Raw genomic sequence first — 13,942 nt, forward strand, 5'->3', positions numbered from 1 at the left:
TTTATCTCCTTAGTGACTGGCAGTTAGAGGGATGGATATATTCCTTTCATCCTGTGTCAATGGAAGCACTAGTGTTCATGCTTAAGATCTTCAAGATCCAGTGAAGTTAGAATCTTGTATAAGTAAAAATTTTGCAGGAGTTCGAATAGTTTCTGCTTCAAAGAATTCTGTTTTTACAGAAAATTATAAGTAAATGTAATGTGACTTCATCCAAATGTTTCGATGCTTGTTTTATAGATGGTGTTCTGACACCGAATACAGAGCACGGTAATTTTCCCTACCAAGTACCTAACTTCTATAAGTGTGAGATCTGTTTGCTGTCTTTTCCAAAAGAGACCCAGTTCCAGCGCCATATGAGGGATCATGAGCAAAATGACAAGGTATGAATTTTAGTAGATACAAATGTAGAAAATACCAGTGTATATTGATATTTTCGTATACTGACAAGCAAAGCTAACAAGAAATCATTTTTGGTTGGGGGTGTGTGTGTGTGGTTCCCCCCCCCAAATCGTATCACTAATAATTACTACTTGGGGACTTCAGAATTTTATGAAGTTTCTCTTCCATGTTTCCTTTGAGACAGGACCTTACTTTGGTACCATTTAGTTAGATTGTTGTTTCCAGTTCAGTAAGTTTTAATTTTAACCCTTTGCTTTGATTTGTAAAATATTCAGGTAGATGAGAAAATGTATGGGTTTCTTTTAATCGAATTTGCTAACTGATTCTACACATTAGCAATAAAAAGAAAATAATGCTTTTACTGATTAACTGGACCCAGCTAGTCTCTTATAGCTGTTTTCAATAATGTCAAGCAACCTAATGTGGTATGTATGTCTTAGCACATTAATGTCATCACTATAGCTGCTTACAAATCAGATTTTGGAAAGAATGAGAAAAATACAGATATGTCCTTAAAACTGGACTGACTTTTTAAATGAAGCTTTTGCCACAGGGTTTCATCTGTAATCTGAAGCATTTCATTTCTGTTCCTTGCTTTCTATTTCACAAAGCTAAAACTACTTTACATGTGATGGAAAAATAATTTTATTACTGTTTGAGGTAGCTGTAGATACAGTTTAATTTTTACAAAATGTAGTATTTTGAGATGATTGCTCATGTATACAAAGAACTACTTACAAGTCTCAACATTGTAAAGTTGGTATATAAAAGATGGAAGTTGATATTGTTAAAACCATGCTATGGCACGCTTGTGTAAAGTGAAGGTGCTCTTAAAGAAAACCGATTGTGCAGATACCAGCTGAACAGCAGCTGATCCTAGCATAAACTAAGCTCTTTGCTGGTTCAATTATTAATTTTGCTTTAAGGAGAGTTCACGATCTGAGTTAAAGTTGGAAAATTTATTTCTGCCTCTTGCTCATTCTTCTCTTCTGCTACCTTCGTGCTCCTTAGACAGTCTCAATTTTGAGTCTCTGCTTTCTTTAGTTCCCCTGCCTTCTTTCCCCATGTGCTCTTGAAGTGCTGTATTTACATTTTCAGTAGTGAGATGCAAAGGCGGTTGGTATTACTGCGGATCATTATCATACGTAGGTACTTGAATTGCTCTTATTTTGAACATTTTGATTTGTATGGTTATGTGTGTCACTTAGGGTATATGTAACTATGGCAAGATTGAATTTTTGTCTTCATTTTTGTGATTTTAACAAACAGCCTCACCGGTGTGACCAGTGTCCGATGTCATTTAATGTTGAATTCAACTTGACACTTCATAAGTGCACTCACAATGGTGAAGATCCTACGTGTCCTGTGTGCAACAAGAAATTCTCCAGAGTAGCCAGTCTGAAAGCTCATATAATGCTACATGAGAAAGAAGAGGTAATTCATTAAACCTCATAATTTAAATTTTGAAAAGACCTGTCATTAAGGGTTGTACTTAATCCCTTACCTATATGCTTTAGATGGGAGGATTGAATAACTGGTCTCATTCAGAAGAAATAAAAAACTTAGTAGGGAGTCTGTTTTAATAATAGTAGCAGAAATTAATACACTGGATATAATCAAGTGTTCCCATCCTGTCTTTACTAACTGATTAGTTATTTACAAATACTTCTATTATGAAGCAATTTCTGTGATTTCGTGTACATTGATAAGCCCATATGTAATAGTCTAGGTGACCAATTTTGATGGCAGATGTCATGGTGAGGCTCTCTCACAATCTATTTCTTGCATCATGAAGCTATTCCCTTATCTAGAACTCCCACCCCTTTTTTGAGTGGTTATTTTGCTTGAGAAGACTTCTTGTTTCTTTCCCTCTAACAATGTAATTTTCAATTTTTAAGGCATTAGCTAAATTCTTAGCAAACAATTAATGCATAGTAGTATTTTGCACACTTTATAGTCATTACTGTGTTACTGCAGTTGCCAGAGTTGATTGTACCACCCAAAATACCAAGTTTTCAATCATGTAATTACCTCTTCCTCCTGTGAAGACTTTTTTAAAATTGCACTTTGCATTGGAGAATTGGAGCTGAGTCAAGTATGCACTTTTAACACCAGGCTTCTAATCAAAATGTAACAATTGTATGTTTCTCCATAACAACTGCAGACACCTTACAGCAGTTTTGACCGGTAGGTTTGGGATGGTATGCCTATTTGCATTTTTCCCTAAACCAGGCAGGGAATGCCATCTGTAGAGATTGTATTTCTTCTTTAATCTTGTTATCAGTTCCTGTTTTATCACGTACGCTACTGAGATAAAATGAGAGGACCTGAGTACAATTTTGTTGCATGTAAATGTATCTATAATGATACGTAGCTTAATGCTTATTTATTGAGGAAACTTGATTTATGAATTGCTAAACACATCAGAATAGGGAAACTGAGCATCGAGAAAGACGCCTCAGTGTGATCTTCAGTATTCATTTCTATCACTAAGTGATTTTTCATCCACCTCAGCAGCTCTGATTTTGATACTTGGTACAGATATCAGAAGAATAGGTTGTGTGATGCCAGCCAATTTAAAATTCAGTCTGCTGCTTGAAAATTAAATTTATAAAAATATGAGCACCTTTCAATTGCAAATAAATGTATTCTTATAATGCCCTATAATTCTGTGATAAAACAGAGTTGAATGTAACAATTAATGCACAGAGAATTGCAAGAATGACTTTCCCAGTAGTTATGCATAGGGCCTGTAGGGGAGATGGAATTTAAACTTGAATCAGAGGGTTTTGACGATGACACTAGCTGTCATTCATAATTAATTTTTCATAATGTGCAGGATAAGAAGTTAAGTTATCAGTGGAGTACATTCTCCCTCCTGTTTGCTGCTCTTTCTTTTGCTGTTAGAAGGGTTGAAAGTCTGAAAACAGAGCAAAGATACATACTCACTTAAGGAACATATGTAGCAGTTGAAGAGATTGCTGCACTAAGCTGAGGGTTGGATGACTTTAGCCTTCTTTTGTGCTGCATCAGCCAGCCTTATCTACAGATGAGTGCAGAAGGGCAATAACAAACCAGTGTGATTAGCTTCTTGAGCCCTCCAGTTAGGTTTGGGGTTGTACATCTATCTGTGTGCTGAAATGCAGTTTTTCATGATTGATTGCTCCTGTCAGAAGTTCCAGAAGGTATTTTCTGGGCTGTTGAAATCAAGCTTGCAAGAAACTAACTTTTCTCTTCGTGTTCTTTGGTGTTTTTTTGGTTTTTTTTTTTTGTTTTTTTTGAGTAAGCTAGTGTAGTGGAAAAAAAAAAATGTTTGAAATTCCTCACTTCCAGGTAGCTTTCTTTTAAGAAGTCATAAAGAACTTCCCTTGTGTAAATATACTCAGCCTTGTAGAGGATTCTTGGTTTTGTCCATTTACTCAGTGGAAATAGACAGTCGTATCCACTGCTACTTTTTGACCTGGCGAGACAGACACCCTAAATACAAACTAAAAATTTTCAATTTATTGCACTAAAACTGGTAATATATTTTCTTTCTCCATGAGCATGAGGTTTTCTTGAACTTTAGGATAACTTTAATATATTGAAAAAGTTAAAACTGATATTTGGTGGATATAAAGTCAAAATTCTGTTACTAAAAAATCCTGGGTTTTTCTTTAGTTGGTTGGTTGTTTTTTAAATAATGTTTGCTGTATTTGAATTGTCCTGTCTTATAATTTGGGAGCAATGGTCTTTGAAAAAGTGCAAATTAAAATCTTTTATATAGTCAGTGATACTAAACAGGTGACAATGACGAGTTCCAAAGTGTTCCTTCAGATATTGCATCTGATGATAAGATAAAGATAGTTAATACAGGTGGAATTAGATGAGTATAGCTTGATAAAATTGTTTCTGAGTTTGGGAATTTAAAGTATTACCTAGCAATGTATGAACAGGCCCTTTTATTTAATGTTAGAAGGTGAGTTTAACCATAGTGAGGTTAACAATGTTCAGTTACGTGCTCTTTGTGTGGTGGGGGATTCTTTGTTTGCTTGAGGGGCAAAAAAATAAATCTGGTACTGCCTATTCCAGAGAGAGGCTATTTGGCTTGATATATTGTTGGGTTTTTGTACAGTTTTTCTATGTTACTGTGTTCTTGCTTTCCCACAGCAAATTCTACAGGAGTGAATAAAAACACATAGACTTTCATTGTGTCAAATACTTCTCAGGCTATTCTTTTGTTTGTAATAGCAACTTAATGTTGTAGATAACGTGTATCTGAAAAATCCTGAGAAGCAATTGACAAACTTCTCAATTTTGGGGACCATGAGCTTCATCCAGTATACATTGTAAGCTTCTCTTCAGGTAATTTTTCCCCATTTATACAAAAGGATCTTCATAAACCAAATTTGTTGTAGAAGAGCAATATTTTTCAGTAAGAAGTATTCTTATTCAGATTTGAATGTACATCTTGGGGAAGACAGTCATATATATTTATTTATTGTCCCACACTGTAACTTGAGTCTGGTAGTAATGATCTCTAGGTTAGATTAAACAAATAATTTTTGAGGTAGTATTTAATTTCATTACAAGACTTCAGATTTTTACGTTTTCGTGTGGAAATGTTGGCTGGTGGTATTGCAGAATATTTGTTTTTTTCAGACTTGAGGAAAAAATGTATTGTCAAAGCATTTAAAAATAGCACTTACATCATTGTTCCTCTTGATTAAAACATTCTTGTCAATATCTTTATTTAAATGAACACTGTTCCCCCCCCCGTGTTGATCATTCAAGGAGGAAAAAAAAGGGAGGGAGGATAAAAAACATTTCCATTTGCAGTGATGATCACAATTACTGAAAAATGAACCGAGTCAAAAACTATCTGAAGTTTTTTATACACACCAGTAAGGAACATGTAACAGATGTATTGCCAAAGAGATGGTGAATATTTTTAGGCATTTAATCTTAACTCTCTGCTCAGATATACCAAGAAATAAAATTAATGGTTTTGAAAAGCAAAAGGAAGTAAAATAAATGCAGAACTTTTTGTTTTCATTGAAATAATATTTGACTTTGATTATTCCTCTGAATTTCAGAGAAATGGCAATGCTTTTGCATTAAACTTCACAAGTATCATTTCCATTCTAAATGACACGGAATTCTAATACAACCGGAAAGTGGTATGTTTAATACTGCTGTAAAATTAATGGGTTGAAGTGATAGCTGTCAAAAACTTTATGTGTCCCTATTTATGTCTCTCATCTTTCCTCTAAAGATAGCTTAAGAAAAGTCGGTAGTAACTGTGGTGCGATTGCTGTTAAAAAATAAGTGACAATCTGTATCATTTTATCCAGTAAAGGTGCAAAATTCCTGAATTTACAGTTATGATGTTTTTTATTAGAAAGTAGTATTTTTTACAAATGTTTATGTAGACCATAGCGTAATGGCACTGAGGAAAGTTTCTTGAACTAGCTTATCAAGGAAATAGGCAATGGTGATGATGATGGTACTGAACCACTCGTTTCTGATACCGTACGAACTTTTTCAGTATTCAGTTTCAGTGGAGTTTCTTAAAATAAAAATATTACCATAAGCTTGCGGTGATTATTGTTCATGATTCGTATTATGGGACTGAAACTTTTTTTGCTTTTATTGCTGCTTGCTTCCAGCTGCCCATGTCCATAAAAGGGTACAGTCATCTACTTCCGCAACGCTTGGGCATGTGTACTGCTGTTGAGGAATCTTCTGAAAAATCAGTCTCTCTTATCTCTTTCAGAACCTTATCTGTTCGGAGTGTGGAGATGAATTTACTTTACAGAGTCAGCTGTCCATACACATGGAAGAACATCGTCAAGAATTGGCAGGCACTAGGATCCACAGCTGCAAGACTTGCAAAAAGGAATTTGAAACTTCCTCACAGCTAAAGGAGCATATGAAAACTCACTATAAAATAAGGTGATAATCGTGGGATTGTAACAAAATGAGCAGATGTTACTTTTATGGTGATAGCTGGGGAAAGCAAGGGTAGCATTTCCAGTCAACAAAGTACCATGATCTATGCAGATCATGTCTTTTCTTTGGTATGCTGTTACAAAATGGCATTTGTTTTTTTAAAACCTTGAACCTTGCTAAAGTAGGTAACCTTTTTTTTTTTCTGTTTTCCTATTTAGGCACCCATACTAAGCATAGTTCCATCTGCCATCTGCTAGTTATTTGTAAGCACAAGTTAAGTTTTTCTGACAGAGTGCTTTTTGAAGTGTGTTTATGTGTGGTTTTAAAGGCTAGTGGCAGTATATTGAAGCAAATATATATTAATTATACATAGCAGTTATTGTAATTGCAAAATTCCTAATACTTGCCTTCTGCAAAGAAATAAGTTGTTTCTTGCAGTTTAATCATCTTTTGCAAGTAGTCCTCACTACAACCTGCTATGAGTTTCTTGTAAATCTGAAAAAGCAAAAAATGAAGGGAAGAAAGAGGCCTAATAAATGCTGTTCTTACTTGTGTTGAAAATTCGTTTTGTCCTTTCTTTCAGCTCTCTGGTTTAACTTCACTTTTAGGAAGGTGAAAATTACTTTAAGTTAGAAGAAGGATAAACTTACTTCCGTTGGTTTAGGTTATACATTAAGAAAGCCCAAGGTTTTTGACAGGTGATCTCTTTCTTAATGTTTACTCTGTTTCTATAAAAAACAGATTAAAAATCTATTTTAAAATGAAAAATACTGCGTGTTTCCAATTATTTTTATTAGCAAATGATGCAGGTTTTGAGATCTTAATAGCTGTGTTCCGGAAGGTTTAAAAAAATATTGTTGTAGATTTCCATTTGCAAACTGAAAATTGATGTAAAGTTGTTATCTTTCTATTGGATTTCATAATACTACACACAAAAAAAATAAATGCTCTTGTTGTGGAAATCTCCTATGTAAGTTAGGATGAATTAATAAAGAGTGGATGAGTGATTCTAATATGATGGCTGTGATTTTGAGAGTATTATATATGCTGCATTCTGATAAAAATGAGATACAAGCACTCCATGATAATTTATTTACCTGTATTTTCAAAAACATGGATTATTTCTGGATTCAGAGCTTCCTTGTATGAGATTCACCTTATTTCTCAGTTCAGACGTAGAAACATGTTGCATTTGTATTCAAGAAACTGCTGTCCATAATGGTGCTTTACTGTTCTTTCACCAGCAATACCAATACAACCCATGTATGTGAGTCAGGTTAATGAATTGCATAAGTGATCCCACTCCGCTGTCTGTGTTTTAGTAGAAATGATGTTGAAAGGAAGTACGTGGTAATTTGGGTTTTTTTTTATTTATTTGTTATTTAACACAATCCTCTCATACTGTTCAGATGAATGATGGAAAGTTAACATTTGACCTAACTAGTCTGACTATATATAAAGTTCAAAGACCTACATCCATAGCTAAAAATCTTCATATTTGATTCCTGCTTTTCATTGTAAAATAAGCTTCAAAAACTTTTTAGGATTTAAAATTATGAAGACCCTTGTTTCCTTAAGTTTTTTGGTTTGGGTTTTTTTTTTCATAAAGTGATTGTACTTTTACTCCCCCAAAAGGTGTTTATTTTGTCTTTGAAACATTTGAACAGAGAACTATTATGAAGTTATAATTTAAATTTAGTATCTAACTTTTACTAAAAAGAAAATGGTCATTAGAACTCTAAATGGTGAAATATTCTAGAAGATTATCTGATCTTGAAGGATTGTCCCTACAAATTGTCTCCAAATTGGATATAATTTCCTTTATTAGAATGCCACAGCTATAGTTGAAACAGGTGTTGCTCATCAGAGAGCATATTCTGACAATCAGGTTGGTCTAGATCTGACCTGAGATAGAAAGAAGAGGAAGTTCTAACATCTCTGCTCTTCTCTCTCCTGCTCTTCAATCTTCAGTTGACTTTACTCTGGATATGTCAGTAAATTTTGGTAGATATATTTTACTTTTACATATTAATTACATTACCCAGACTCTCTGCTCCCTCTGCAAAAGTATAAAAAGATTTTAAAAATGCATGTAATATTTGTGTGAAGTAATTGGAAGGGAAAAAGTGCTTTCCTTTAAATATACATGGAATATCTATGTTCTCTTAGAGTAAAAAGATGCATCATTTGAGCATAAGTCTAATTATTTTCTATGTTCTACATGGACTGTTACTTCCCTCCTTTTTTTAATGTTGTTATACCAGCCTGTGTTTCAAGGTGGTGGTGTATTTTGCACATTTGCTCCATATTAGCTGATTCTCATTTCTCAGTTTTTCAGAAAAACACCAGGTATTTAAATTTGTGTAATTTCAGTTAGCTTTAAGCAGCACTGACAAGCTGCATCAGGGTGTAGGTGTAAATACTCGGGTGCTATGGAAAATGTGGAGTGCTTTAGCCTGCCTTCTGGTTTCATCTTTTTTAGCTGAGTTGTTTTAATGGTCTTTTAATATCCCCTAGGTTTCCATTCCTCCCCCCCGCCCCGCATATAATCAGTGGTGTTTTCCACATTGCTGTTTTTCAGCAGTCATTTAAACTCATTAGTTTTATTTGTAGAGAAATTAATTATGTGAGTTTATATCATCTGTTACCACATCTCTGTGGAGATTGTGATTTGTATTTGAGGAGCGGTGGTGAATATTTGGGTTGTTAAATTCTTAACCTGTTTTTGTTAAGACCTCAGGAACTCCATTTGTGCTCTAGTTCATAAGATCTTCCTGTTCTAGGTGAGAACAAAATTCTTGTGTTTAGGCAAAAGAAGAAAAGTTGCACAGTTGAAAGTTCCCACCAAAAGAGTAATTGTGAAGTGACTGTATACTTCTAGCAGAATTTATAGTGAAAATGTCTCTAGAGAACCTCTAAGAAGTACTGTATTACAGAAATAACTGTAAAATTATGGGTGTTTGTAGGCACTTAGAGTGCTCTGTTTATATTGTTCTTTCAGTATCATTAGAGTTTAACTGTTGCAGCCGATACTATACATTGGCATCAAATGTACACCGTATGTTAAAAAATGATGGGGTAAAACCAGCTTCTGCAAAATAATGTTCAATATCAGGATTAAAGGATTTTATTTACATTCCTTTTTTTTTTTTTTTTTTTTTTTTTTTTAAATGTCAGGGTATCTAATACCAGATCTTATAACAGAAATATTGACAGAAGTGGCTTTACCTATTCCTGTCCTCACTGTGGAAAGACCTTCCAGAAGCCGAGTCAATTAACGCGACATGTTAGGATACATACAGGTAAGACTGTGGAAGTAATTATTTTAGTTTGTGTTTGTTTTACAAAATTCAATTAATCTGTGAAATGCTAAATATTTTTCTCCTGGTTGGGACTTGAAGTAGTGTTAATACATCTGGCTCATTAGAAGCTGTTACCTGTTGGTTTAAAACACGCTTTATGTAATTCTTTTGCTTAGGAAATCTGTATGCTTTTAAAAATCTTTTTAACTGTTTCTAATGATATGCATCTGGAAATTTTAAGTACTTTACAGGTTTAATTCATTACAGCATACCAGTTTTGGTACTTAAAGGTTCAATGGGCCCTAAAATTGGAATACCTAGATCAGGGCCAATCAGGTGCTCTAAGCAGAAATTACATATTCTATAGAGAACAGGTTCCAAAATTTACAGTCACAAAAAGAGTAGAAATATGTGAGTATGAATAATACTACAAACATAGTGGCCTTACTTTTCTTTTTAGATTGATTTATTTAAAGTTAGTGCCATATGTTTTCTGTACTTACTGTAACTGCCATTTTCAGGATGCCCAAAGTGAACTTGGGAGGTGATAAGCCTAGATTGTAATTTTGATACTTGAAGAAGAGCAGGTGACCGTTGCGTTTTGCAGAATGAATAACAGATGGTTTTTACAAAATTACTGCAATAAATACGTGCATGTTTTAACCTTTAAGCAATTTAAATAACTGAAAAATGCGAAGTATAAAATAATACAAAAGTTTTTGAAGTGTACAGAGGACTGTAAGAATAGTTCTCAAGTTTTAACCAGACATACAAAATATAGCACAAGTTTGGCTTTAAACAAAACCTTCATTGAAGGTGCTTCGGTGATGTGCAATATATATGTATTTTCCATCTTGTAAATAAATTGCTGTTTGTCTAGTTTTTAGCTAATTAAAGTAGTAAATTATATGTGTGCAATGTTGTTTGTATTAGCAGTCTGTTCAGATAGTGATGTGACAGATTGCCATGCACAAGAATGACTTTGCCAAGGGAGAAATAAAAATTCTGTTGCATGACTCTTTCTTAGGAATCTTTTAAAGCTTTATAATTTAATTATAAAACAGTAACACAAGAGGTCACCCTTGTACCTGCTTTAAAAGTTGCCTCAAAGTAATATCCAAAAGAAGTAATAGAAAATTAACTTTACTATTTTAGAGTTTTGTATCTATTTGATATGCTATTTTAGCTTATTCTAGTCAGAGTTAAACAAGATTACAGTTGGTTGAGGACATTTTTCTAAAGTATCAAAAAGTTCAAGACCATTTATAGTTCTTTTGAAGACTAAGAAGACACTTGTCTATAGGGAAAGCAGAGACAGAAAATGTAAACCCAGTCTACACATGATGGTAGGTGATTTTAAGTTCCAAGTGGCTAGCGAACACTCATTCAATTTGTGAAGTATTTTATTACTTTAAATCTGCAGACAATCCACCTGGCATCCAGTTGCTTGGGGTACTATAAAATATGTAGGAAAGATGAACTCTGCTTTAAAGAATTTAGAATACTTAAATCTTTAATTGTGAAAGAGCATGTCTGTGCTACATGTGCAGCATTACATTAGTGTCTTAATTGCAATACTTTTTTTGTTCATAGCTATTAATTTCAAGCACTTACACCCTTTGGGGGAAAAAAAATTAAATCTTAGGGATTGCAATTCCCATATTAATAACTAAGTAATGATCCCCCCATTTCCCCCTCCCAAATCTGTATTTTATTAAGTTATTCTTGCGAAATACAGAAATCCCACATTTCCACACTAGAATTACAATTTACTTTTTATAATGAAGTTTACGTAAATAGGGAAACTTAACCTGAAGCAGTATTTCCATGCGTCCACCAGCAGCTATTAGTGGAAGCTAAGCCTTTTACCCATGAATGCCCAATATGAATTTTGTCACTGTATTTCAAGAAGGTCTGAATCAGTGTTCTGTATGTTACTCTATATTGAAAAATATACAGTTAAAATCCGTTAAAAGACCTTAAAGCATCCTCAAAAGCCATAGCAGCAGAAAAGAAAATACACATTCCTTCAGCATTGATACCATGTGAGTTGTATGCTTGTAATCTATTTCAGAAAATACTTTTATTTCAAAGAATGTGACTTTAATTAATAATTTTAATGCGATGTAATTAGAGCTGTTTAATTAGAAGTCATACAGAAATATTCATTAAAACTGCTTTAGTGTGCATAATATTTAGCACATGCTATTATTTACTGGCGTAGCAGACATAATGCACAGCATGTTCATAGTGGTTTTGCTATAGAAATGGGCAAAGGTAAAGTGTTAAATGTTTTCAAGGTCTTGGGAGTTACCACAGCTAAACTATTTCACTATAAGAAAAAGAAAAAAAAAAGTAATACTGAGTTCACTGTGGGGACACATGTGTCAAGACACATGGTTGTATGAAATTGAACTTTGTTCTTAATATCTGTGTATTTAAAATAAGGAGCTTTGTAATATGTTTATGCAGTTCTATTATGTTTTGTCATTTACACTTTCTGGGGAGATTTTCATGCTTAATCTGTGAATGTACGAATAACTGTAAGTACGCGCGGCACTGAGAACACCAAAATCAGGAAATGGTGACAGAGCATTCCTGTGACAATTCTCCTTAATTTTTCTTTAATGTTCAGTAGTATTATGAACATTCAAGGTTTTAAAATTATTTTCTGAGCAGGGCTGTACAATGTATCATATAACAAAAACATTATTTTATTGCACATTTTCAATAGGTGGTTGTAAAGAATGATTGGCTATTAATATTTGTTGGGCAGTGGAACCCATACGCCATCTTTTGCAGTGTTTCCGTAAGACTTTTTGATCTTAGACTAAATAAAAGGTTACATTTTTGACTGTTGTTTATTACTGTCCATTCCACCCTCTGCTTACCTGTTTGTTCCACGGAGGTGTATGTGTATTACAGGATTTGTTTTAGAAGAATGGTGTATGCGTGTTTTGGTTTTTCTTCTCTTTTCCCCTTTTTCTTTTCCTCCAGTGGTTTTGCATAGCAACTTCTGAGATCTTCCAAACCACAAGTTGAGGAAACGATGTTCTAAATAATTGTTTCATACAGGTTTCATTTGTTTTACCCATTTTAACTGATAATCATCAGCTAGGTCATAAAACTTTTTCACAAAGCTACATCTTTATCAGAGTAGATGCTGAGACTGGTGGTCAAGGTAAACAATTCCATTGTCAAAACACCTAATAACATATGTTTCTGTGTTTGTGTGTGCATATGTACAGATATCTGTATACAATATTTTATTTTAGCTGATGCAATTTTTCATTTCGATACAGGAAACTGCTAATGTTTATTTAACGCTCCTTACCCCACATCTTCCTCCTTTTTGCTTTCAGGTGAAAGACCTTTCAAATGCAGTGAATGTGGAAAAGCCTTTAACCAGAAGGGGGCATTGCAGACCCATATGATCAAGCATACTGGTGAAAAACCCCATGCTTGTGCCTTTTGTCCTGCAGCCTTTTCTCAGAAAGGCAATCTTCAGTCACACATACAGAGAGTTCATTCAGAGGTAAATACAATTATTCATAAAGTGGTTGGTGCTAATATACTGCTTATTTAATTTTCAGTATTTAATTTTTCCTGTTTGCTATTTCTATGCTTTCTGCAGTCAATATAGATTTACTGGTCTAGTATCGATTCTAGTCTGTTGGTTTTACCTGCAATTCAGCTTTCCTAAAATTGCTTAATCTGAATAAACATATACTTAGGATAATTAGAAAAACCTTTATTTACCATTGTCTATTCAGTACATTGATAGATTAATAAATTATTAGTGGTTTTAGGTGTATGAAAATGTACCTATATGAGTCTTGGGAGAACAAGGGCTAGAATCAGATGAAAGTAAGCCAAAAGCAGCAAAGCAGAAAATGGTGAGAAATTTCAAGGCCAAACAGCAATCCACTAACTGCATCATAGAGCAAACTTGCGGTTTGTCTTTGAAGTATATAACTTACAGTCTTTTTCAGAGGTTTTTCAGTTACAGATAAAAGAAAATTACAAAATAAGATAAAAGACGTTGTTTCAGACCTCCTTATGCTGATTTTTTTAATTATTTGTGACAGACAATTTTTAAGATTCGAAAGGTACTCTTACGATAGTGTAATATAATATTCTGAAGAACATTGGCCATGCAACTTAGTTCAGTAATTTGTTTGCTGACTTTAGTGATCTGTGGTTGGAAATAACCATAGAAAGAGACCTAGTTTTGATTTGGAAGGTATAAAGTGATAGAGACAGCTTTTTTTTTCTTTTTTTTTTTTTCCCCCCTGTATGCAGAATATAAT

At 33.8% G+C, this 13,942-nt stretch overlaps 1 protein-coding gene across 1 annotated transcript in view; it reads left to right on the plus strand.

Moving 5' to 3' along the window:
* Positions 1–245: 245 nt before the first annotated feature.
* The window catches only part of ZNF236 (zinc finger protein 236), a 76,797-nt gene continuing 63,100 nt past the window's right edge, over positions 246–13,942 (plus strand). Inside the window, exons 1-5 of the mRNA XM_010283134.1 lie at positions 246–380; positions 1,669–1,833; positions 6,155–6,333; positions 9,508–9,632; positions 12,995–13,167. Coding sequence (XP_010281436.1) covers positions 354–380; positions 1,669–1,833; positions 6,155–6,333; positions 9,508–9,632; positions 12,995–13,167 — 669 coding nt within the window. The 5' untranslated portion in view covers positions 246–353. The remainder of the gene's footprint in view (positions 381–1,668; positions 1,834–6,154; positions 6,334–9,507; positions 9,633–12,994; positions 13,168–13,942) is intronic.

This window comes from Phaethon lepturus, unplaced genomic scaffold, assembly GCF_000687285.1.
Source record: "Phaethon lepturus isolate BGI_N335 unplaced genomic scaffold, ASM68728v1 scaffold173, whole genome shotgun sequence".
Classification (NCBI taxonomy): domain Eukaryota; kingdom Metazoa; phylum Chordata; class Aves; order Phaethontiformes; family Phaethontidae; genus Phaethon; species Phaethon lepturus.